The sequence below is a fragment of the Cololabis saira genome, chromosome 1 (genome assembly GCF_033807715.1).
Source record: "Cololabis saira isolate AMF1-May2022 chromosome 1, fColSai1.1, whole genome shotgun sequence".
Classification (NCBI taxonomy): Eukaryota; Metazoa; Chordata; class Actinopteri; order Beloniformes; family Belonidae; genus Cololabis; species Cololabis saira.
The window spans coordinates 32,789,949-32,814,673 of record NC_084587.1 but is presented as its reverse complement, the minus strand read 5'-3'; the positions used below and the strand labels follow the sequence as shown (position 1 = coordinate 32,814,673).

Sequence of the window (24,725 nt, the reverse complement as noted above, 5' to 3'; positions counted from 1 at the left end):
CCCCCTTATGGTCACACGTGTTACTGCTACACAGAGTGGCTGTAACATTGACTAAAGTTGGCAATATTTTAAACTGTGACTGCCTGTATGTGAAATAAATTCACTTGTTCAGTCGCACTTACTGGTGGTTTTCTCTTCAACTCATCTCTCTGCAGTCATGGATGTATGCTGTAAAGCTGTAATTTTGAGCAGATTGAGTTGCAGAATAGTTGAATTACTTTCACAACCAAGGTCATTATTTACATTACAAGTTACAATTATTGGTGGCCTCAATATCAAATTAAATGATATGACATATCTGGGAGATAATAACAAAGTCTCTTGACTTTAAAAGGGCTTTTTATTTAGTATCAGAGCAAGAAGTTAAAAGTTCATTTGACATGTAATCATATAATCTCAATATGTGCCTTCATGTGTCATGACGTGTTACATCGCCCTACTATGTAAAGTGGGTCATTTTTAATTGAGGCAGGCCTTGGAAAGAATGCCTTTATTTCTAATTGTTATTGCTCACATTGTATCTCAAGTTTTTCTCTTTTTTTGTCTTCAACTGTGGAAGATTTCAGAGAGAGACTGCCCCACTCTGTGTCAAGTCTTATAGTCTTATAGAACCAGTGAATTGTCAGATAAATTCATGATTATTAAACTAATTGCACATGTTTACTTAACTTTTCTTTTTTTAATATACCAAATAATGTACATTTACATTTTTCAATTCATGTTCAATGGATTTTCATTGTCATCCTCACTGCAGGTGTTTAGACTGCTGAGCTAATCTCTTTCCACTTTTTTTTCACAGTTTGTTAGTTTTCTTGCTTTTAATACAGGATGAATGATTGGGGTTGTGTTTTTATCATCATCTCTCCAGCATGAAATATATTTCAATGAGAAATACAACAGTGTCAGCAGTTGGGTTGTTACTGAACAATGTACGGAGGGGGTGCTGACAGGTGGATGAGGGGGTGGAATTTGGAAATGTCATTTAAAATGATCACAGAAACATCAGAAACAGAGAAAATGTAGCTATAAAATATACCAAAAAAATATGTTGTAAAGACTTTTCAAAGAATTTTCTAAAATTCTTTGTTCAACATACTGCACACATCAAACAGATAATCCATGATTACAGCAGGCGTGAGGACAAGCGTGTCATGAATAATGTTAATAAGGAGGTTCCTTTAGTTTTACAGTCCTTGTAGACCCGGAAAATGAACCAACACGCAGGACTGGATCTCAAAGACCAACCGAAGCCAACATAATATCTCAAAATATCTGCTGTGAAAACTGTCTTTTACCGGGTCCACTGTTTATCTTAACATTCCTGATTGCTGGTTCAGCTATATTTGTTATGTTTATGTTCCATCAGATTGACTTACATGAGTCTGCAGTTAACAGCTACATTTTTTGCACCCCTAACCTTGTTGTTCTTTCAATCTATATTTATTTAATGCAATCATGTGTTTGACAGTCTGCTTAAGAGTTAAATCTGTGATTTCTGCTGAGGGAGCTCACTGACCTTTACCTATAGAAATGTTTTGTTCTCAAAATTGTATGGTCAATTATCAGCAAATTGATTCATATTTTACATCTAAAACCACAGTATTTTCTGTATGTATCTTAATAAAGACTCAAGTGATGCCAAGTGTTGATGTGTCACAATGTAGTTACCACTTCCACATTTCTGGATTTCAGATAACAAATGGTTCCTACTGCTGTTTTTTTTACATATGAAGACTTGACTTGACCAGAGTCATCCCAGTAAACAGGATTTTGTTGTTGTCAGGTGTGTGTCCTCTAAAAGGTTCCCCACATAAATCAGATCCTCCACTTGGACATGTGCATAGATCTCCAAGCAAAAAAAAAAAAATAGGCATGAAGCTGCAAACATCAACAATGTGCCATGATCATGTCCTGGCTGTGCTTCTTTCTGGCCTCTAGGTGGGGATAGCGGGCTTCCCAGGGCCCTGGGGCGGGTTTTGGTTAACTCCTTTGCACACATGGCATTATCCAATCTAATCGGCCACTATTCAAGACCAGGATTCGCCGGATTATTGTGCTACCCCAGTGGTGATTTTGGCTCCTCCTAAACAGCTACCTGAGTGTGTACCTGGTGATAAACTTTTGATGATCTTCCTCACCTGGAGACACACCTGACCTGAACATTCCTAGCCTTCTTGGATGTCTCGTCTGCGTCTTCCTGGATTTCAGCTTTATCTACATGCCTGCCTGCCCGCCCCACCAGAGACTCAGGACCAGAAGCGCACAGCCAGCACTCGCCCAACCAACTAAATCCTCCTGATATGAAAAGCTCAGGGCTACAGAGCATTTGTTAAAAGAGCTTAAGAAAAAAAAAGACTAAAGTTACTCACAGAGGGCCTGACACAGGGGAATGTTGTTGAGAGCAGCCTGCAGGAGACATTTGAGTCCAATGGCGGCAACAAGTCTGTACAGTTTTACTCCTGCAAGAAGAATCAACACTCATACACAGAACCCTGCTTTCATCACTTATAAGGACATTTAAAAGACATAAATTAAGTTTTGTGCATATTTTTTTATGCAACAAGAATTGCTTTTGACTTGAATTTAAATCTTAAAATGTGAGTTTCCATTCACAACATGAGTGAGACATGTTTCTGTTTTGCTTCTCATACTCTTCTTTATTAAAGTTAAAGTGAAAAAAACAACTGATAACACTTGTTAAGTGTTGCTTTTAAAGCCTAATTAAAACTTGTGTGATTGCTGGTTGAAAGGATTATGAAAATAAAGGATTTGACTGATGTGGTCAGTGTGGAAGGAAACATCAAGAAAAGTAAGGTTATGTGAATGAAATAAAAAGGTCGTGTGAAATGCAGCGATAAATAACTGCCATAGAAAGACTTGCATTAAATTAATAAGATAGTTCTACACTTGGACTCAACACTTATTTGGTGTCAGTATTTCTGTCATACTTAATCTTAATATGCAATACCCGAAAGTCCACAGTACATTGTTTCCATTGTTATTTATTTCAGTTTCATGTTGGAAACTGAACCTGTAAATTCAAATTGATTGAACGAGAAGATTCATTTCTTGCCACTTGCTCTTGGAGTTGCTTTGCCGTCGCCGGTGGAACAGCTGTCTAATGCAGCATTCTTTGCAGAAGAAACTTTTTTTTTCACACATCGTTTGTGTTTCATGTTGTTCATGGAAAACCATCCTTGCATTAGAGACACTGAAGAACAATAAAAGTATTCCTCAAATGGATGTGGTCTGTTTTATTGTCTCCTTTCGCAGTTCTTACTGCTTCCTCATTTTGACAGTTTCAAAATTAAACTGACTTGCCTTATTTTTTGTAACAAATGAGGGAAAAAAATACAAAATCAACATATTCAAACTTCACAGTTTCACACATCTTATGGAATTCTATTTATCTATCAGTAGTGACCGAGTAAATGCAGATTAACAGATCCATCATCCAGCCCTGCAGATGCTGGAACAACTTAAAATCTGGTTTTGCCAAAGAAGAAACAGGGTTGATCCAAAATTTGGCGTTTGAAGCTTTTATGAGGCTCTAATCATTGCAAGGTAACCTTTGTTTTGTCCCATTTCTCTTACTCCTGTGCTTGACTTCTCTTCACATTAAATATTTCCTATCTAGTATGGTCAATACGGTGCAGCATATATCCATGCGCATGTAGGTTTTGTTATGACTGCTTCGGCTTCCATATTTACACAGCAGTGCCTGATTTTACCGGCTGAGGCTGCAGTTTTCCTTCTGCTCATTGTGTTCCTGCTGAAAAGTCTTGAATAAAATTTAGCTTGGTTTTACGTTAAATAAGGTGGGCTGTGTCAGGTGGGGTATCTGACGTAAAACCCACGGCAAGTCAATATGTGGAACGTGGTCGTGTGGTGCGGCGATTTGTAATGAAGCTGCTTTGTTAGCTGTCTGGAATACAGAACTTCCTTGTTGAATTAAATCAGTTATTGATCTGTTTTGGTGCTTGGTGTTACTACTAACAAGTAAAGCAATATTCCAGAGTTAAATCAACCCTGGGTGTATTACTAGCTGGTACTAAGTGTAAACTAGTCAAACGATGTGAATCGATGCAGTTTACAGTTAGAACAGATTTGCATTTGCAGAATAATAGCAGCATAATAATAAAACTGTAGCATAATAGCTCTACATGTTAACGCTAGACCCAGGGGAAAATTGCAACACCGGAGTCCCAACAGAGGAATCAAGTGTATTTTAACTTTGTATATTAATAACAATGATATCTAAAAGTACTGTTTGTACAGGGATGTCCTCTCGTTCACTACAACAAAAGTCTGTATAAGTCAGGTGCTGATATTGTGAAAAAGTGCTGTCAACAGACACAACAGGATGAAAGCATCGTTCTGTTTGTTGGACGTATGCTGTATAAATGCTCTCAGGGGCAGTTATTCAGCTCCTCGTGTGAATCATTGCTCACCTCACCATCCGAAAGATTACTCATTACATATATTTAAAACTACAAACATTTGTAAACTAAAAAGAACAGAAAAACACTTTTCATTATATACATGTGTTTTTAAGAGGATGAAAACTTCGAAGGAGACAAAAAAGGGCTCAATGTTCAATACCTTTTCTGGACATAGTACGGCTCCTAAAAAGGTATTACAGACTTCGATCAAATAGTCAAGTCATTGATAGAACAAAAAGCTCTCTGCCTCAGTATGTTGTAATCAAGGAAAGTTCCTTTCGCTGCTTATGACTCTGTCACTGGTAACCCAGGTGATGTGATCAGTGTTTCTCGCTACATGTCAACCAGGGGTGTCAAACCCATTTTCATTTGGGGCCACATGAAGATCATGAATGACCTCAAACGGGTGGTTGTGGCAGTACTTAAGGTTGATGCATGATGGAGAGCAATGGCTTTGATGAGACAATTATGACTTTTCTATCTCTAGAAGGCCACATAAATAGTTCTGGCGGGGCCGGATTTGGCTTTCGGGCCTTAAGTTTGACAAATGATGTAGACTAAATGCAGATGCAGAAAGCCCCCATCACCACTAAGGGACCACAAACTACAAAGTCAGCCTCAAAATTCAGCATTTGGTGAGCAAAATGAGATGACCAGTCCAGTTGTTTTGTGTTATTTTTTCTTGTGTTATGATGCCACCATGTGATCACAAGGGCCGTTGCTACATAGAGTGGCTTTAAATCAGCACGTTAAAATTATTTGAAAGGAAATGCGTATTTATTTAGATCAAAATACAAAAACAAAAAAATCATTGACAAGAAATAACTTATAACAGTATAATCACAGTCAGTGCAGACTCACATTTGAAGAGTAAAGTAACTGATGTTAAAGGAGCTCGAGGCTCCTTTTAAGAAATGAGACTCTCTAGCGCCACCCTTCACCACGACGGCCGTTGGGGGTACTGCAGCCAACAGTGAAGCCGGCACGGGAGAACGGGGAGAACCTGCATGCAGCGTCATGTGACGTCACATCCGCAGGACAGCGCGGGAAATTCGGGACCGAATTGCAGCACATTTTGCAGCACACAGCCTGTTCAAGGCAACGGAGAGATACACTAGAGGAATCATTCTTTTGGGTTTGGAACGCTTCATCTGACATTATTACTAGAAAACTTAAAACGTATACAGATTTTTTTCATAAATCTTGCCACAATCCGGCCTCAAGCTACTTTAAGTTGCTGACATTTTTTTTGTGTTAATTTTTTTTATTGATTTTACTTTTTTATTAGATCGTCACTGTCATTCCACTAAACATTTCAATACAGCTACTACAACAAGTCTGAAGTGACAGTTGTACAAACATCCATGGTCATCTGACTTTTATCTAGTAGTTTTAAATCACAACATACATACACAACAAGTACAGTATATATTTTTAAGAAAATGCTTTAAATCAAAAATCTTTTCATTTTTTCTTTTTTAACAAGACTATGAACCATCATCACAAATATTTCATTTTTTTTAGTTCAGAGTAAACTTGAATGCATTTCAGCCATTCAGAATTGAATTTGATCATTTATAGAGCAACACTTTTTTCACAGATCCAGAAGTTTTGATCCGCACATGGGATGTCGTTCCATCTGTTTTTATTGTCATATAACCGCAACTCTACACACTCCTCTGTTTTGCCTTCATAACCGTTGGGCTCATTTGGGCCCCAGTAGCTGAAACCAAAGAGGGAAATAGAAATAAAATCATTAAAGAAAAAAAACAGACATGTAGACAATGTAATTGAACCTAACAAATCATCAACTTAAACATGCGTTAGTTGATGAATGCAGTATTATTTGTAATGAGCCAGATAAGAGTAATGTGTGAACCTTTCAGTTAGCGGAGTCCCGTCCACCCATCTCCACTTCCATTCCACCCCGCTGTATCTCAGTCCGATCCACGTGAGTCTGTGAAACTGTGCTGTGAAATCCTTCCACACAAAATCAAGAATAGGAAATGAACAACCTAGTGATGATCTTACACTGACTGATGAGGTTGATGTAGCACAGTTACAACATGCGTACCTGCTCCTCTTTGGTGTTGATTATCACCAGGTCCGCGCCTTTTTGCCGACAGAAATCTCGACTCTCCTGCCAAGATTTTCTGATTGAAGAGATATAATAAAGACTACGACGTAAATGTAGCCACCCTTGTTGAAGATACTGATCCACTGTGAGGAAGGGAGGGGGAAAAATCAGTGATTTTAAATTACAAGACAATGATGTTTTTATGGACATCCCTGGAGGACTCACGCTCACTCACCAGTCAGTTGTCTTAGCTGGCGTGAGTCCTGTGTTACATTTGTGAGAATGATATTGTCGATCACTCTCTGGTTGCCAGGGCTGTCTGAAAGAGTAGAAACACTATTAACAACTGTTTAAATAAAAATTTTCCTCAACATACCCAAGCAACTCTTTGGTAGTAATCAAGGAGCTCTAGAAAAACCAATCCCTGTTTGTGTTGTCATGTAAACAATGATACAACATTTAATGTCAGAAGGTTATGACTGAGTAAGATATGATCTGGCTGGGTGGTGCCATCTTTATAAACCTTTTTAAATTATCCTGAAAAACCCCAATAAACTTCTAAACAAGTAGAATAAGGTTAGACTAATATTTAACGTAATGTTTCATCATATAAACTCTGAGTGAGTCTTAAAGCACGAGTGTAATGAGGCATAGCTAGTGTATGACATCACTGATCATGAGAGCTAGTCTCCCAAATAAAGTATGGATTTATGGGGAAAAGCAAATTCTGTGGCTGGAGAAATTGAAACTGTGACAGAAGTTACAGGTGCTACACGTTCTGGTCTCACAACATGAATGTGCTTCAAGAAAATAAACAAAACAAACAAAAAAAGAAATACAATAAAGAGAAACTCACAGAGAGAAAGGCGCAGAGAAACGTTGAGAGCAACTTGTAGGATACACAGGATGCCAAAGCTAACAGCAACCAGTCTGTACAGGTTTCTTCCTGGGGCAGATACATCACAGATGTGTAAAAACAGAGAAGTGTTCTGGTGCTGCTGAGAAGAAGAAGAAAACAGCTTCTTGCACATGAACCTGCCCTCAAAATCCAAAAGGCACTCATTAACTTCAATTAACAAACCAGTGTCTTGAGTATTTTAAATAAATGCGTTTTCAATAGATTCTGATTAAGACACAAACAAAGAAGAATATATAAATATTAATTATATGTATACTGTATATCATACTGTCCATTGTTGATTGTTGACATCATTTCTTTTTTTTTTTAAACTTCTCTTTATTGAGGTTCTGACAGCATTACAAGTATATCTGTTCAGCACTTTTATAGAACCACTTTTTTTTTTTTTTTTTCCTCCCCAAAATTGAACATTTTAATGGGAGAACACAACTCAGCAGGACACACTAAACAGACATAATACCCCAGTAAGGAAAAAAGACAAAAAAAAAAAAAAAAAAAAAAAGACAAAACAAAAAGTAGTAGTGGGGCAGAGTAAGACAGATACGGAAATAATAAAAACTAGACAAAACAAAACACACACCATCAGGCTGGCATAATGATATTGCTAGGGCATGCTGTAATTATTTCACATCATGTTAGCTAGGTAAACCAAAGTTCACTCCAAGGGGGTCCACTTTGTCCAGAACGGGTTGCCATATTTTGATAAATCCCTTGACATTGTCGTGGAGGGTATAGGTCAGTTTTTCCAGAGGGAGTACTCTCAGTACTTCCTTATACCAATCGTCCAGTGTCGGAGCATCCTTGGAAATCCAAAAAGTGAGAATAGTCTTCCTTGCTATGTACAAGAGTATTCCAATCAATTTAGCATTGTGGGCATTTCTTGCGCTGTCTGCTTTAGCTGCCAAAACATACTGCAGAGGTGACAGTTCTAAATCATATCCAACCAAAGTAACCACTTCATCCTTCACTTCTCCCCAGAACTTTTGTACCTTTACACATTTCCAAAACATATGTACATATGTGCCCACTTCAGTGTCACATTTAAGGCAGTTAGGAGAGGCCAGACCGAGTCTGCTCCTCAGTAGTGGTGTAAAATGGAGTCTATGTAATATTTTAAATTGTCTCTCTCTATCAGCATTACAGCTCAGAATAGTGAGTGTATTTCTTATAACCGCTGCCCAGTCATCCTCATCTATCTCACAATCCATATCACTCTGCCATTGCCTACGGATGTGATCAGTAGAGTAATTAGAATTTAGGCCAAAGGTTTCATAAACATGAGAGATAAATCTTTGCGGAATGGATTGTTTAAGAATATTTTCCAAAAAAGACTCATTTGGGGCATGTAGGTTTTTTGGTATATAATGTCTTATTTGCAGGTAGCGATAGAAATGAGACTGGTGTAAAGAATATTTACTTTTTAAGCCCTCAAAAGACTCCAATGTTCCTCCTTCATAAAGTTTAGCAAGCTGGTCTAGGCCATTCTCCTGCCAGAGTTTAAACACTGGATCCTGACATGAGGGAGGAAAATCTGGATTCCTCCATATGGGAGCCAGGAGTGAAAAATGGTTTTTAAGTTTGAAGCAAACCTTAATCTTGTTCCATGTATTCAATGTATTCAAAACAATAAAGTTATTCTGTACCTCTAATTTTACCTTTTTGTAATTCACAAAAGGACAGTCCTTAAGTGCCAGTAGGCCACAGTTTCTAGACTCTATATCGATCCATGTATTTGTAATGTCTGGATTCACCCATTCATATATGTACCGAAGTTGTGCTGCCCAGTGGTATGACCGCATATTTGGGATCCCCAGTCCACCTTGTTCTTTGCTTCTTTGCAGTTTGCCTATTTTCATTCTTACCTTTTTACCTTGCCAAAGGAATTGTGTAAACATTTTATCCAAGTCTATGAAAAAACTGTTGGGAATTGAGTTTGGCAACATCTGTAGAGGGTACAATAACCTAGGTAATATGTTCATTTTGAGCACGCTTATCCTACCCAGCCAGGAGACAGGTAAGGTTCCCCATCTGTGTAAGTCCTCCCTAATGCGTGTTATGATTGGCTTAAGGTTAAGCTTGACCAGTTTTTTCAGAGAGGGACTGATTCTGATTCCAAGGTATGTTATCTCCTTAGGTGACCATTGAAAAGGAAATCCACTAGGTGGGGCACAACCCGTTAAAGCACCAATAGGCATAGCCTCCGTTTTTGATAAATTAACCTTAAAGCCTGAAATGTGTCCAAATTGTTGTAAACATTCAAGCAGACATGGTATGGTTGTGTGTAAATCGACTAAGTATAGCAAGACGTCGTCCGCATACAGAGAAATTTTATGCACTGTGCCTTTAACATTAAATCCTCTAATCGTTGTGGTAGATCTAATGAGCTCTGCTAGAGGCTCGATGGCCAGAGCAAACAGGAGGGGGCTCAGCGGGCACCCTTGACGGGTACCTCGCTCAAGTGGGAATGGATCTGAGCAGTAAGAGTTGGTAATCACCGCCGCTTTAGGGGAGCAGTACAGCAACTTCACCCAGTCAATAAAGCCTGTGCCTACTTCAAATTTTCCCATAGCATAAAAAAGGAAAGGCAATTCCACCCTGTCAAATGCTTTAAGTGAGTCTAGAGATACCACTAGTCCATGCATATCATCATCACTGGCCAGCTGTATTATGTTCAGAAGCCTCCTGATGTTGTTAGAGGAACTTCTACCTTTAATAAAGCCCGTTTGGTCAGGTTTTACTAATACTGATATTAGAGGTTCCAGCCTTAAAGTCAAGACCTTAGCCAAAATCTTTGCATCTACATTAATGAGCGACACAGGCCTGTAAGAAGCTGGGTCTTCAGAGTCCTTGTTTTTTTTCAGAATCAGGCTAATATTGGCTAATGTCATTGTTTCAGGCAGATGGTGGGCTGTATCAAAACTATAGTTATAGGTTTTAGCCAGATAGGGAGTGAGCTTGTCCCTAAAAGCCTTGAACCATTCCACCGGCATCCCATCTGGGCCTGGAGATTTTCCACTTCGCATTAGCGCTATTGCCTCTAAAATTTCCTTTTCCTGAATGGGTTCACCCAGAACTTTCTGTTGCTCTTCAGTCAAAGTTGGTAATTTAATTTTCGAAAAGAATTTGTCGAGTTCATCTTTAGTGCCGTTATTGTCAGATTTATATAATGACTTGTAAAATGATACAAAGACCGAATTAATGTTTTTCCTATCAAAATGTCTTTTCCCTCCCACATCTCTGATCCCTGCTATTGTGTTATAATTTTGCTTCTGATTAATTAGGCGTGCCAGATATTTACTAGGTTTATTCCCATATTCGTACAGTCGTTGCTTTTGATAAAATAATGATCTGGAGGCCTTCTCGTTCAATATTGAATTTAGTGACGCTTTAATAGTTTGTATTCTAATGAGGTTAGTTCTAGTTGGATTAGACTTATGAGTCGTTTCTGCCTTTTTCAAATCTGCTTCCAGTTCGTTTTGCTTTAGCAACAATGATTTTTTCCGGTGTGACATATATGAAATGGTGAATCCTCTGATATAGGCCTTTGCAGATTCCCAAAGAAATTCAGGATTTGTTTCACTATTGTCATTCATATCAAAAAATAGTTTTATCTCTGCTTCCATCTTCTTTTTAAAATCCTTATCATTAAGTAAATATGATGGAAATCGCCATCTTTGCCTGCCCATTGTGGACTCACTAATTGTCAATTCTAAATAGACTGGGGCATGATCACTAATATGAATAGATCCTATACTGCATGCAGTCACTTGTCCTATAATTTGCGGCGGTATGAAGAAATAGTCAATTCGTGAATACGAATTGTGCGGATTAGAGTAGAACGTGAAGTCCCTAACTGATGAATTTAAAGTTCTCCATATATCTTTCAGATCAATATCATCTAACATTTTAACTAGTGGAGCACCTGTACCTGTTTGTCTATGTGTGTTTGCTGTGGACCTGTCTAATTTGTTGTCTAAACAGCTATTAAAGTCGCCACCCAGTACTGTGAGGGGGCATTTGTATTCCTCCAATACCGTTGCTACATTAGTCCAAAATGAGGGAGGCGGTGGATTAGGAGCATATATGTTCATCATAGTAATATGTGTACCATAAATTGTACCATGGACAAGGACGTATCTCCCCTCAGGATCTGTCTTGCATGTGTTAAGAACAAATGGTGTGGCCCTGTGGATCAAAATGGCAACTCCTCTACTGTTAGAGGTGAATGATGAGTAAAAGGCCTGACCCACCCAGTCTCTTTTCAGTTTCATGTGCTCTTTATCCACTAAATGGGTTTCTTGTAAGAAAGCAATTTGTACTTTGTCCTTCTTGAGAAAGCTTAATATTTTCTTCCGCTTTATTGGATTGTGGATCCCTTTTACGTTAAATGTGCAGTATTTAATGCTATTTACACCTACCATTTACCACTTTTTCCTGGTGTCATATATGGACCCTGTCTTTCCTATGGAGCTCTGAGCATCTGTATTATCTAACCCTTGCCTACCTATCTTATATAGAAATTCCCTTCTGGTGGTGGAAAACAAAAACAGACATTTAACTACACTAGACAACAAAAAACATTTTAACCATACACATACCTGCTGTAACATTAACCTATCTGTAGGGCGCATGTGAGGCCTCCTAATCTAACCTCGAATCAAACATGAGTAGGATGAGATAGAGCTCCCCAGACTCTATATAATGTAAAGACATCTTTCAGAGATAGTAATTATTCAGTAATCGTCACCAACTTAAATGTTACCTTTCTGGTCCTGCAGGCAAATAAAAGAGGAGGAATATGTCACATAACCTGGAGTAAACAAACCCCCGCCATCAGTGTCAAAATAAAATAAAACTGTTGTAGTCACAGGATATAATAACCAAAAGAGCAGTGGATCATACATGTACTAAAAAAAATAATACTTTTTTTTTTAAATGTTTCCCCATTTTTTTGTCTGTTTCCTCACAGTAAATACAAACAAATGTTAGTAAAATAACCCACTCCACTGTGTTCAATCATCAGAAATCAGCTCAAGCTTCCAATAATCACAGTCCATGTCTGCACCGATAATGTCTATTAACCTCCTTTTATATAAAAAAGTGTCAGCTGCCTGACCATGGTGAACACGTTGGCTTAATTACTCCAGATTACCTTGCAGCTGTCCCACCCGTCTTGTCTTTCTGCAGCTCCTCCACATACCTCTGTGCTTCAGCTGCAGTTTTAAAGAGCTGGACCTTGTTGTCATGTGCAATGCGCAGCACAGCGGGGAAGAGCATCCTGTAGGGAATCCCCAGCGCTTGGAGTGACTTTTTTGCCTCCAGAAACTCACGTCGCCTTTTCTCCACCGCGGGTGAAAAATCTTCAAAGAGATGAATGCGGTTCCCGGATTCCCGGATTTCTCCCATGCTTCTTGCCTTTTGCATGACGAGCTGCTTGTCCGCGTAGTTGTGGAGCCGGATGTATATGATCCTCGGTCTCGTTGCCTCCGGCCGCGGCTGCGCTGGAGTGCGGTGACACCTGTCCATCTTGATCCGGTCGTTTTTCACCGTGAGCTTCAGGGTTCTTGGCAGCCACGTCTCGAGGAAGTCCTTTGCGTTGGCGCCCTCAGTGCGTTCTGGCAGGTTGACGATTTTAATGTTATTACGTCTGGACCTGTTCTCCTGGTCTTCTAGCCTGTTAATGGCCTCGCTCAGCCGCGCCTCGGTGTGCTGAAGTTGAGCTTGCAGTTGCGACACCGTGTCTTCTGTGTCGGAAATTCTCTGCTCCGCGTCTTCCACTCTTCTTTCAACAGCTTTCATCTTTTCGCACACCGAGCTCACTGATTTGGCTATCTGGTCAAGTTTCATATCCAGACTCGTGCTGAGTTTGGCGAATACTCCTTCACTTATCTTTGCCACCAGGCCATCTGTGTCCTCGCTCTCCGCCATGCCGCCTGAACCGCTGGGCGCTGTTCCCGGCTGACTTTTTCGAGAATTATGTCGTAAAACTCGTCTGTTTTCAGGTTCCTTAGCCCAAAATTCACGCAATGACATTACTTCCCTGGTCGTACTGTTTCAGCTGCATTAAATTATCTCTGAAATGTTCAAAATCGTGTTTAGTCCGGGAGCTCGACTCTAACGCTCCTACTCCCTCCGCATCACGTGGCCCCCTCCGTTGACATCATTTCTATACAGAAGTGTCAAAATTGAATGTAAATGTTTTGTATTTTGTGTCCATGTTACCTTTAGTGTTAAAGTGAAAAGCTGTAGGGTGTCAGTCTTACCTGGTGCAGCGCCAGACTCTTCAGTCTCTGTATGTCTCCTGGCTGATGTGTCAGGTAGATTTACGTAGTCCATGGGGATCTCAGCCGGCTCTCTGCGGAGGACTCGTGCCATCTCACTCGCTTGCTTCACACTGATGGTGGTCACGGAGCGTATGATTTCAATAATTTCACTGAGTAATAAACTTCTCCTTTTCCCCGTTTCTTCCTCTTTCTGTCATGTTTTAAAAACATTTTTGAAATGTTTGAGTTCCCCTCAGAGAGGAGATTTGGTGGATCATGTAATTTTGCACGTTTAAAGCAGAACAGCTTGTTTTTATTTTTTACTAAGACAGACATGTCTGGCAGTGTTTTGATTTTGATCCTTTTTCATTCTTCTTGTCATTAGTAAAGTTAAAATTATGAACATTTTGCACTGATAAAAAAATAATAATTAAGAGCTAGTTCATAATAAAAAATAATTTTACAAATAAAAACCATTAACTGCTTCACAATAAAATACAAAAGGAGCAAAGTCAAAATAAGAACAATAGAATCAAAAGATAAAATGATGATGTATGACAATAAGATGCAACAATTTTGGAGAAAAACAGGGGGAAGTTAAAAAATAAAGTGATGTCATCCCACTATAATGGAAGTGAAAACAGTGCTAAGTAGTGCTAAGTGCAAATAAAACCACAAACATGTTTCACACCTACGGCTAGCGTCAACGAGTGTGTCAGTGACCCCACTCACAAACAGGAATGGGGCGTTCTCATTTGAAGGGTTTCACTGAGCAAACTGAGAGTGCACCTTTTTAAACTGGCTAGATCTGTGTGAAACTTAAAAACATTATAAAATTATTAATTTCTAAAAAGATGAATATGATAACTTTTTTGTAACTGGAGCTACAGTATATATACTGGAATAAATAACAAGAAGCTAATATTCAGTCTCAAAGTAAAATCTAAAGGTAAACCCCCACCCCCATCTCTCTCAAACTGGTCTTTTTTTGTCCTCTGCCTTTATCTCTAAAACTGTGCTGAGTTCATTTCCTCATTGTTCACGATGAAATGCACCCACACTGTGAAACCACACTCATTGCAGATGAAGTGATGGCAGGAGTCGAGCTGAGAGACTACGTTAATGAGCGACCGAGACCCAAAGAGGAGATAAACACAGATTCAAGTCCTCCAGGTAAAATGACTCGTCATCATCCCTCCCGTATTTCCGCTGTTTACTGTTTCAGATATATAAGCATGTGTGAGCTGAGATTAGGTTAAATTAAGTCTCAGACATTAATAGATAATAGTCACGGTTAGGCTGTATGAAATGAAATTTGATTTAATGTCCTTACAAGGATAGATTTGTGTAAATGTAAAAAAAAAAAAATAACGATGTACACTTGCAGTGCAAAGGATCTGGCATCTGCTCCTCTTAAGTTTTGGTTTACTATGCATCATACAAGCCACCCTCAATCTTTCTCTACGCATTACTTGTGAGTATTGTTACTTATCTACTTATCTTATCTACTTACTTACCTGTGTAGATACAGGGGACCCCCCCCCCCAACAGAAAAACTAAAGAAAAGTAATTTCCTTTTTTTGAATGTCAGGGGTTTCTAGCAAGGAATCAGCCACAACGGATTGCAACACAACACATGAGAAGGAAGTCCCTACGGACTGCAATGAAGAGCGGCCCAATCATTGCAACAACTTACAGGAAAGATTCAACGCCTTGACCAGAGATAAAGACACTCTCAAAAACAGAAACAATATTCTCCTCAACACAATCAAGTCTCTGGAAGAGGAGAGAGACAGGTTGAAAACGAAGGTGAAGGGTAAGAAAACACATTGTTAGACTTTTTTTATTGTTCGATGCCTTGTTAACTCAAACTTGAAGTTGTAGTTGTAGCTTCCCATCTAAATGTTTCAGTTCTTAATCCATTAATTTTGGTTTATTTCATCTTCCAGAGTTGAGCGGCTGTGCAATCCCTCAGCCGTGTCCGGCTGGTTGGAAGGAGATCAGCTCCAGATGTTACTTCCTCTCCACAGAGAGTAAGACGTGGCAGGACAGCAGACAACACTGTAACCGTAATGGGGCTGATCCGGTGGTCATCAATGGCAAACAGGAGCAGGTGCAGCACATTGATGCAAACATTTTATTCTTGGTGTTGCAGGACAAATTTTCCAGTCACATTAACCTTGATTTTAAACCCAGCAGAAGGCCTTATATCGTCTGGATAAAGATCGGTCCCTCGTGTTCTGGATTGGTCTGCGTTACGTGAATTCAACGTACAAATGGGTGGATGGATCTGGGCTGACAGAAACGTAAGACATTTAGAACTTCACAGACACAAATGTTGTATATGCTGAGTTTATGTTTGAATCAGTGAATTATCAAAATACTGTATTGATAACTACAACAATTGTGACACTTGACGGAAGCGTTAACGCTATGATACATCAGCCCTACTTTTAGTTCAAAGCTCCAATATTAAGAGTCATGAGCCAGAATCGGCATGAAAGGTGCATTTACCTTCAATCAATACTGACATTGGACATAATACATTTTTCCCTGCAGAATGTGAGTTAAAAAGGCATTTCATGATTAGTTTTGTCTTTGACTTAAACACAATTTACTTTCCTTTAGATTTTTGCAGATGAATCCTGATCATCCTGGCCGAGCCAATACTCAGGTCTGTGTTGTGATGGATTACAGCCTCCCGGAAAGCCAAAGCTGGAGGGTTAGCCCTTGTGAAAGACGGCACCGCTGGCTGTGTGAGAAGGATCTGTGTGCTGCTTCATAAGTTCCTCTCAAGAAAATGGGATTACTATATGTAGTTGTAATGTACCTGTGAAATACTCAATGTACCTTTGTATTCAGCTGAGCAAATATGATTTATGCTATGCAGAGTTTTAGGATTGATGTATAAATAAACAGTTATGGTGGACATATGTGTCATTTATGCTTTGATGAAGACTTTGTCTAACTTGATCATTTAAAGATATGAAGGTGCCTTATTATGTCTCTGCAATCGCTTCATTGATAATCTCTAGCCACTTCTTTCTAATCAGAGTCACAGGAGCGGAGCCGTTCAGTCATCGATGTAATGTTTTATAGTCAAAATAAAGCCCATAAATCTTAGTGACATCCTTCATTTTACAAGTGCTCCAAAATATGCAAACGAATAGACATATTATCATTGTTAATTGTATAAGACGATTGTTAGTCTGGTTTTAACACAACGTAAGGAGGGGCGGACAGATCAATTGATGATCGTAGACATTCTGACCTGCAATATTAGGAAACTTTACCACCCCAAATGTTTTTTACAGATTGAAAAACTACATTAACACAAATTCAAAATATCCTGTTAGTCCACATTGTCAAACTAAAGATGCTCTGGCAAAAACTGCTTGAATCTGGACATCCCCTGTAGAGGGATCACATCAGCCAGCCCAGTCTCACAAGAAGACCATAACGGAGTGAAACTGTCCACATGTCTAGAACACGGTACTGTCACAATAAAGCATACTGTGAGCAGATATAAGACATAGAAGCACAAATGGATGAATAATTATTTGTGTTAATTAGTTAATGCACATGTCTGATGGTTCGAGAGGTAATTAAGGCACACATGATTTCATAAGTCATATGTCTTTAACACCTCGTTTTATTTTATTGGCAATGTTAGCAACAATATGAAAATAGATCAGCTATCATGTTTTCGTCATCCTGCTCTCTTCTTCCACCAGATTTGACTTTTCTTGTTGCGTCTAACCTGATTGCCTGATTTGACTCTCCTGTACCTGATCACTACTCCACTCTCATATTTTCCATATTTTCCACATCATCTACGTGTCATAGATGTGGTGCAGTTGGCCTCCTCATGCCAGACACTTGTGGTTTTGAGTCAGACAAATGACTATTTCTGTTTTCTACTACACTCTGACTTTTCTGACTCTAGTTTTTCTGACTTCCCCTTTTGCGTTTTTCTCCCAATTAGGTTTCAAGGATGATTAATCAGTTTTTCAGTGTTGTCCAAATATGGTCACTCAACACTCAGTCATGGCAGCTGTTGCTACCGTCAATTGACAGGCATGCCAGAGAAGTAGATTAAATCTTTGCTACTCTAGTAGTCCTCCTGCTTATACTTTATGATTACTCTTCACAAATAAAGACAATCTAAAGTATTTGATATAATACATAAGAATAAAATCGCCACAGAAGGACCACAGCAGACTAGCTGGACTGGACTAGTAATGTTTATGCACCCGTGTTTAATTGTAATGTAAAATACACCGCCACAAAAAAGAAACTAACTGGTCTCTGTGGATGAGACAGTGGGAAGGACGCTGAAGCAGAGTAAACATCTTACCGTGTCAGAATGCGTCAGAATGCATTAGTGAAGATATGTCAGTTCAAGCAGATGCCTTTGGTGTTGGCTTTGTCACTGGTCAACTGGATCTGGACTCAGCTCATATCAATCCACATGCTACTTTGTAGATCATCAGGAGGATGTCGGGCATTTCTCTTGAGCAACCATAAAGTCTTGACTCACACAAAGCAATGTAACTTATATTGAGGGAAAAGAAAAAAATGCATTTCTTTGAAACATGTTGAGGCTTTGATTCTGTTCTCATACTTTATATCTATTTTCAAAGCATGTATCATTAAAGGAGCTTGAGGCCGGATTGAGGCAGGATTTATGAAAAAATTTGTATACGTTTTAAGTTTTCTAGTAATAATGTCAGATGAAGCGTTCCAAACCAAAAAGAATGAACCCTCTAGCGAATCTCTCCGTTGTCTTGAACAGGCTGTGTGCTGCAAAATGTGCTACAATTCCGGGCCGGAATTTCCCGCGCCGTCCTGCGGATGTGACGTCACATGACGCTGCATGCGCGTTCTCCCCGTTCTCCCGTGCCGGCTTCGCTGTTGGCTGCAGTACCCCCGACGGCCGTCGTGGTGAAGGGTGGCGCTAGAGAGTCTCATTTCTTAAAAGGAGCCTCAAGCTCCTTTAACCCAAAATCAATGTGTTTTTGTTTTTTCAACGACAATTAAAAACAAACTTTTTTCAAGGATAACTCAGTATTTTTGCATAAAAATTGATCCTCTGGTGCTGCATTCGAAGAGCAAGGTGAAAATAATTAATTCATTAGAGTCAAATAAGTAACGCAGGGACATGCAATTAAGAGCAACAGTATAATCACTGATCAAGTGATAGAGTTTATACAACACTGGAATTCCATGTTACATAGAAATTAGATACATCAGGAATTCATGGTATCATTATCATCCTGTTAATATGGATTAGTCATTGCAAATACATAGGCCACAGGCACTTGTAATCCAATATTGACAGCATGCCATTTCCCCATCCCTAATGCTCCTATAATCAACCCTCCTATCGTTCCCAAAGCTCCTGGCCATGAAGAACATCTTCCAGCCGCAGCTGCTGTTGCACCCACAGACACTCCTGCTGCTCCAACGACCCCCAGCAGCGCTCCAGCCGTGCCCCCGTCCCCTAGAGCTGGGGCTAAAACGTCCACCCCAAATAATAAGCCTCCTGCCACTGAAGCTCCTCCTGCTATGACTTTCACCTCTCCAGCCGAGTGCCTCACGAGTGCCCCACCCACCGCAGCCCCCAAGCCGAGCTGGAACAGTTTTGCACCAAAGAAGGCTGTGTTGACAGCTTCCAGAGAGGACTGGTAGTTCATATGAGTGCTGATAGTTTCTCTGGACTGATTGTGCCCTGCTGCTCGCATCCTCATCGCACTCGTAACAACCACCTGCCCGGCATGTAAGGTGAGCATGGCAATGACGTAGGATGCAAACATCCCCATGCATCCCACAAACATCCAAAACTTAATGTCAGAATGATTTAGAAGAAAATATGCTATTAGTGCAACCAAAGCCAAAAGCACTATAAACACAGACTGGTGGCCTCCATACCCAAACAAGCCAAATCCTGATGTTATTATAGCAACTATAGTCATTGGTATCCCTGAGAATGCCAGGAAGTCAACATGTTTGATGACCACAGTGTTGATCCAGTCTTGGATGGTTTGCTGCTCCATCGCAGCTTCTTCATTCTCTAGCTTTCTCCTCTCTAGCTCGTCTCTCTCTCTCTGCTCAGTGGCCCATGTCGTCCTGTCCTTCAGCTCACTTGTGCTGCCTCCGCTCTCCAGTGTCAGAATCCTCTCCTCTATCTGCACAGCAACCCTCTGTCTCTGCTGCCACTCAGAAATCTCGATGTGCTGTTTCTCCATGGACCTGCCTTCGGATCCCAAACTGCAACACATCTCTCCCTGCCTCCAAAGAAGCTGGAATACAAACCGAAGCGGAGGTTTTAGTAGAGTGAATATGCTCAGGGCCCACAGAAGTCCCACCATGCCATAATTCTTTACAATCCATTCGATTGCAATCCCAAGTGTGGCTCCACTGAGCATGGTCCCGAAGGCACCAGCAAATCCTGCCGATGCCCATAATGCTGCAAACTGAGTGCGGGAGGTATTGTAACCTTTCGTGGCCACAAACACTGAAGCCACCACTGCTGCCAGAATCACACCTGCTATAATTGACGTCATTGCTGTTGTCAGTGCTGTAGCTCCCATTAGGGTCCCCAGTCCCAGGGCACCCACCACCCTGACTTCCTCCATCACTGGCTTTAACGGACCACTTGATGTCATCACTAAAAGAATCTTGTCCACTGGGTCCTCTGTAGCTCCAAGTATGCAGCCTCCCACTGCTCCCAGTGCAAATCCCACAGCGGCCTCCTTTAAATCGTTCTTTTTTCCTGAAAAAGACAAAACAACAGTGTTAGCGAAGGCTGAAACTCAGAAGGTAGAGTAGCACAAGGGGCTAATTTGATCTCCAGCTCCTTTCCTTTGCACGTAATAGTAGAGTCGTTGTAGAAGTCATTGATTCTTTTATTTAAAATTTGTTAAGAGTTGTTGAAGAGTAGTTGGTTGCTTGATTTACTTTTGTTCTCAGCTTTAGGTTTAACCTTAAATCTATTATTTTAGACTGATATCTTTAACAGTGGTTTATCTTTCCTTTTTTTTTTCTCAAGTGAGTTGTCTGCTAATTTAATTTTCCTTAATTTTCTTTCAGTGGCAGAGTTAGACTGTGGTGCAGGTGGTGGAGCATCACAGTACCACTGATCATTATAGTTCTCAAAAGCACTTGTGAAAAGAAAAATATCTACAGATTTTAATGATTTGGTCATTTGTTTTTACAATATAAAACAAACTTTTAAACAGCAGCTCCTCTCAGCTGCACATTAATACCTTACGTATTGTAGTTTTGAGTTAGAATATTTAGTTAGAATTCAATATATGTATTCTTCATTTCAGATGTATCACTTAATGATTTGTCTTTTGTCAGGTGTAAGTGCAAATAGCTGCCTCGTGTCCTGGATCATGGGGCCGCAGTCAGACTGGCTGGTCAGGTTTAACCAGCAGAGACAACGTGCTGCTGTGATTCCTATCTGTTCCCTGCTGCATGTGGCCCTGACTTTGACAGTAGAGACACAAGAAATGCACAAGTACGAGATTGGAATAGTTTAACTTACCAAAAGTCAGCGTAAATCATTTCTACATGTAATATGCAGTAAAAACAGCTCAAGTTCAAATAACTTTTTTTTGTTGTACAATTTACACAAACAAAGAACAAGACTAACACACTAATATGCCATGGTCAACAAAGAAATGAATGAAAATGCTATAGTTTGGAATATTATTTGTCTTTACCAAGATTAGTTTGTTTCATCATGTTCTCACGATGGACGTGCACTGAAGAATCTTCTTCTGGTGGGGTAAGGTCCAGCTCCGTAGTGTGTTGACAGCAGCTTGTGTGTAGTAAAATGTAGTTGGCAGGGCTTCTTTTACTCTGTTTATATGACAGCCCTTACAGGACACACCCTCTGCTGGTTTGTCTTCTTTGTAGCCTCCCTCCAGGACACTATCCAAAAAACAAAGGATCTCTGCAGCGCAGGGTCCTGTGTATTTTTTCAGAAGAATTAATTAGGGCCCGAGCACTGACAGTGCGAAGGCCCTATTGTATCTGTAGGAATTTTTGGGTTTTTTTTTCTTCTGGTTTTTAACCTCGTTTTTATTTTTCCGACGAAATTAGGGCCTTTTTGCCCCCCTAAACGTGCCCTAAAAAGTCACCAAATTTTGCACGCCAGCCAGGCCTGGCGAAAAATTTGATATTTAATGGTTTGCATTAATGGGCGTGGCAAAATGGCTCAAAAGCGCCCCCCGGAAAACTTTGTGCCTCAAGCCCCACAATACGGTTTGACGTACATGCACGAAAATCGGTACACACCTGTATCATGTCTCAACTTAAAGAAATGTCTCTTGGCCCCATGGCCGAAACCAAACAGGAAGTCGGCCATTTTGAATTAATCGTGTAATTTTGGCGCAATTTATGCCATTTCAACCGTAACGTGCACCCGGGTGTTATAGCCTACATCAAAATGTGCGTCTCAATCCTGCGACAATGGGCATTACTTTTCTCAGTCAAAAGCGTTACTGTGGCGACAATAGACGGCAAAAAGCACGCCACCCCTTCATCTGATTGGTCCATATTTGATAGATCCTATTTTCTGCCATAACTTATGAATGGTTTGACATAGAGAGTAGTGTGGTGTCATCGGACTCGGTTTTGAGTCCTTGAACATAATTGGTGCAAATTAGCCCCGCCCCTTCTTCTGATTGGTCGATATTTGATAGTCCCTATTCTCTGCCATAACTTTTGAACTTGTTGTGATAAAGACATGTGGGTGGTGTCATCGGACTCGGTATTGAGTACTTGACCTTCATTGGCCTGAATTATCCCCGCCCCTTCTTCTGATTGGTCGATATGTGATAGTATCATGGGAGTATCAAGATTCAAATAGACATCTGCACAAATCGCTGTGTTGGTGTTGGCCTGATGTGTGCGCCCATTTAAAGCTTAACACAACAAGTATCTACAGGAATTCTGAGGGGGAAAAAGCAGCATTTCTATTGATCAGCTCACTTTTTTCACTGAAACAGTAACTCCTTTTGTATCACCATTCTTCTAGCATCCTGTGATGTTGGGCTGCATTCTCTTATCACCACCTTCTGGTCAGGAATCTGTTCAGATGACATCTTCTGGAAAGAGCATAGTCCACCCGCCTACTCGCTCTGCCACTCATACGTCACCCTGTTATCCTTCCCTTACTTGAAATAGATTTTCACTCTAACCATGTCCTTTCAAACCCTACCCATCATCTGTCACCTCTTTATCTCACCTGTTCTCTTCAACAGCATGACCACTGAAGTCTCCTCCAACCACTACTTTCACACCCCTGGGAATACTCTCAATCATTTCATCGTCTAATATCAATCAAGTTGTCATATATCCACCTTCCCTCTCTGCATCACATCAGCTTGCTTTCTGTCATTTCCTGTCATTGTACCAACTCTTAAAAAGTTCCTATTTTTACCCCTATGCTGCTTCTTTTCTTCATCTCTTGTGTTCCGACAGGCTGTGTCATCAGTGGGCTAATTCAGCCCACAGACACATGAAGAAACAAGACAGAGGAAATTGTTGAGTATGCCTCTTTTTAACTCGTACTCAGTACTTCGCTGAGGTGAGCTACTCCTCACACAGCATCATTTATTACAGGAAAATCTTTGAATGAATTAATGTTGTTTTAGCAATTTTGTGATCATCACATTTTACAGTGAGGTGGCTGTGTATTTCACATCATTCCATCTCATACATAAAACTAGGAGGGAGCAGACCATCCAGCAGCCTTTTACTGCACCTATCAACAAACCTCTCAAAACACAAGGAAAGCCCTCTGAAACCATGTTTTGTTTGTTTGTTTCCTCTTCGAAGGTACAACATTGAGTTGAGTAACCTCATTAAGCAACTACATAAATATACAAACAAGCTAACTGAACACATGTTGGTGTTCTTGGTCCATGGCTGTTTATGTCTATTCAGGGTCACAGGAGCTGCAGCTCTCTGTAAGTGTAAAGGCTGAATTATGCTTCTGCGTCAAAATGGCGCCGTGCCTACGGCGTGTGGTTTGGATCGACGCAGAGGACACGCCGTCACCTGCGCCGTCAGTGACGTGCACCTCCCGAAAATTGTAACTACGCGTCGAGGAGACGCCGTCCACACGCAGACCGAGAGGGCTGTGATTGGTTCGTTTGAAAGCGAAGCATTTCCGGTTTCCGGTTTGAATCAGTAGTGAACTTCCAGGGCTCTTTTCTGCGTTTATATGTGATTTTTTTTGTTTTGGTTTTTTGCATAATAGTTGTCCTTATTTCTTTGATTTACTGTGACCGGAAAAAGTCGGATAAACCATTCAGAAAAAGATCGCTAACTAGCGGCCGCGGGGGGTACTGCACCGCGACCAAATGGAGTGACGGAGAAGTCCGAAGGGTTCAGCACGGCGTCACGGCTGCGGCGTGTGCTCTGCGTTGGTGTGACGCAGAAGCATATTTCAGCCTTAAACAGAAGTGTAACCAGGACAAGTCATATAGGGCCATATATGAACAAGCAATCACTACACTGAAGGGGAATTCAGCATCATCACTTAAAACCTGGGCATGCACAGGAAGAACATGAGAACTCCACATGGAAAAGCTGCTGACAGGATTTAACCAGGAACTTTCTTGCTGGCTGAATTATGCTTCTGCGTCAAAATGGCGCCGTGCCTACGGCGTGTGGTTTGGATCGACGCAGAGGACACGCCGTCACTGACGCCGTCACTGACGTGCACCTCCCGAAAATTGTAACTACGCGTCGAGGAGACGCCGTCCACACGCAGACCGAGAGGGCTGTGATTGGTTCGCTTGGAAGCAACGCATTTCCGGTTTACGGTTTGAATCAGTAGTGAACTTCCAGGGCTCTTTTCTTCGTTTATGTGTGATTTTTTTTGTTTTTGTTTTTTGCACAATAGTTGTCCTTATTTCTTTGATTTACTGTGACCGGAAAAAGTCGGATAAACCATTCAGAAAAAGATCGCTAACTAGTGGCCGCGGGGGGTACTGCACCGCGAC

At 40.5% G+C, this 24,725-nt stretch overlaps 3 protein-coding genes across 4 annotated transcripts; 1 reads left to right on the top strand and 2 right to left on the bottom strand.

The window, feature by feature from the left end:
- Positions 1 to 5,268: 5,268 nt before the first annotated feature.
- Positions 5,269 to 13,832, bottom strand: LOC133419817 (C-type lectin domain family 17, member A-like). The gene is made up of 6 exons (XM_061709645.1): positions 13,702 to 13,832; positions 7,376 to 7,465; positions 6,755 to 6,838; positions 6,517 to 6,662; positions 6,322 to 6,422; positions 5,269 to 6,165 (listed from the first exon to the last, which is right to left on the bottom strand). The coding sequence occupies exons 1-6, from the start codon at positions 13,811 to 13,813 to the stop codon at positions 6,018 to 6,020; spliced, it is 681 nt and encodes a 226-aa protein (XP_061565629.1). The 5' UTR covers positions 13,814 to 13,832; the 3' UTR covers positions 5,269 to 6,017.
- Positions 13,833 to 14,649: 817 nt separating this feature from the next.
- LOC133452426 (C-type lectin domain family 4 member E-like) lies at positions 14,650 to 17,174 on the top strand. Of its 2 annotated transcripts, none has more exons than XM_061731726.1 (6): positions 14,650 to 14,874; positions 15,089 to 15,175; positions 15,293 to 15,517; positions 15,651 to 15,814; positions 15,901 to 16,007; positions 16,330 to 17,174. In XM_061731726.1, exons 1-6 carry the CDS (start codon positions 14,751 to 14,753, stop codon positions 16,484 to 16,486), a joined length of 864 nt encoding a protein of 287 aa, XP_061587710.1. In that variant the 5' UTR covers positions 14,650 to 14,750; the 3' UTR covers positions 16,487 to 17,174. The 2 variants fall into 2 exon arrangements, with proteins under 2 accessions (XP_061587710.1, XP_061587701.1); XM_061731717.1 differs by having other exon boundaries at positions 15,898 to 16,007.
- A 1,586-nt stretch (positions 17,175 to 18,760) lies between these two features.
- Positions 18,761 to 21,547, bottom strand: LOC133452415 (uncharacterized). The gene is made up of 2 exons (XM_061731706.1): positions 21,432 to 21,547; positions 18,761 to 20,476 (listed from the first exon to the last, which is right to left on the bottom strand). Exons 1-2 carry the CDS (start codon positions 21,451 to 21,453, stop codon positions 18,981 to 18,983), a joined length of 1,518 nt encoding a protein of 505 aa, XP_061587690.1. The 5' UTR covers positions 21,454 to 21,547; the 3' UTR covers positions 18,761 to 18,980.
- Positions 21,548 to 24,725: the final 3,178 nt, after the last annotated feature.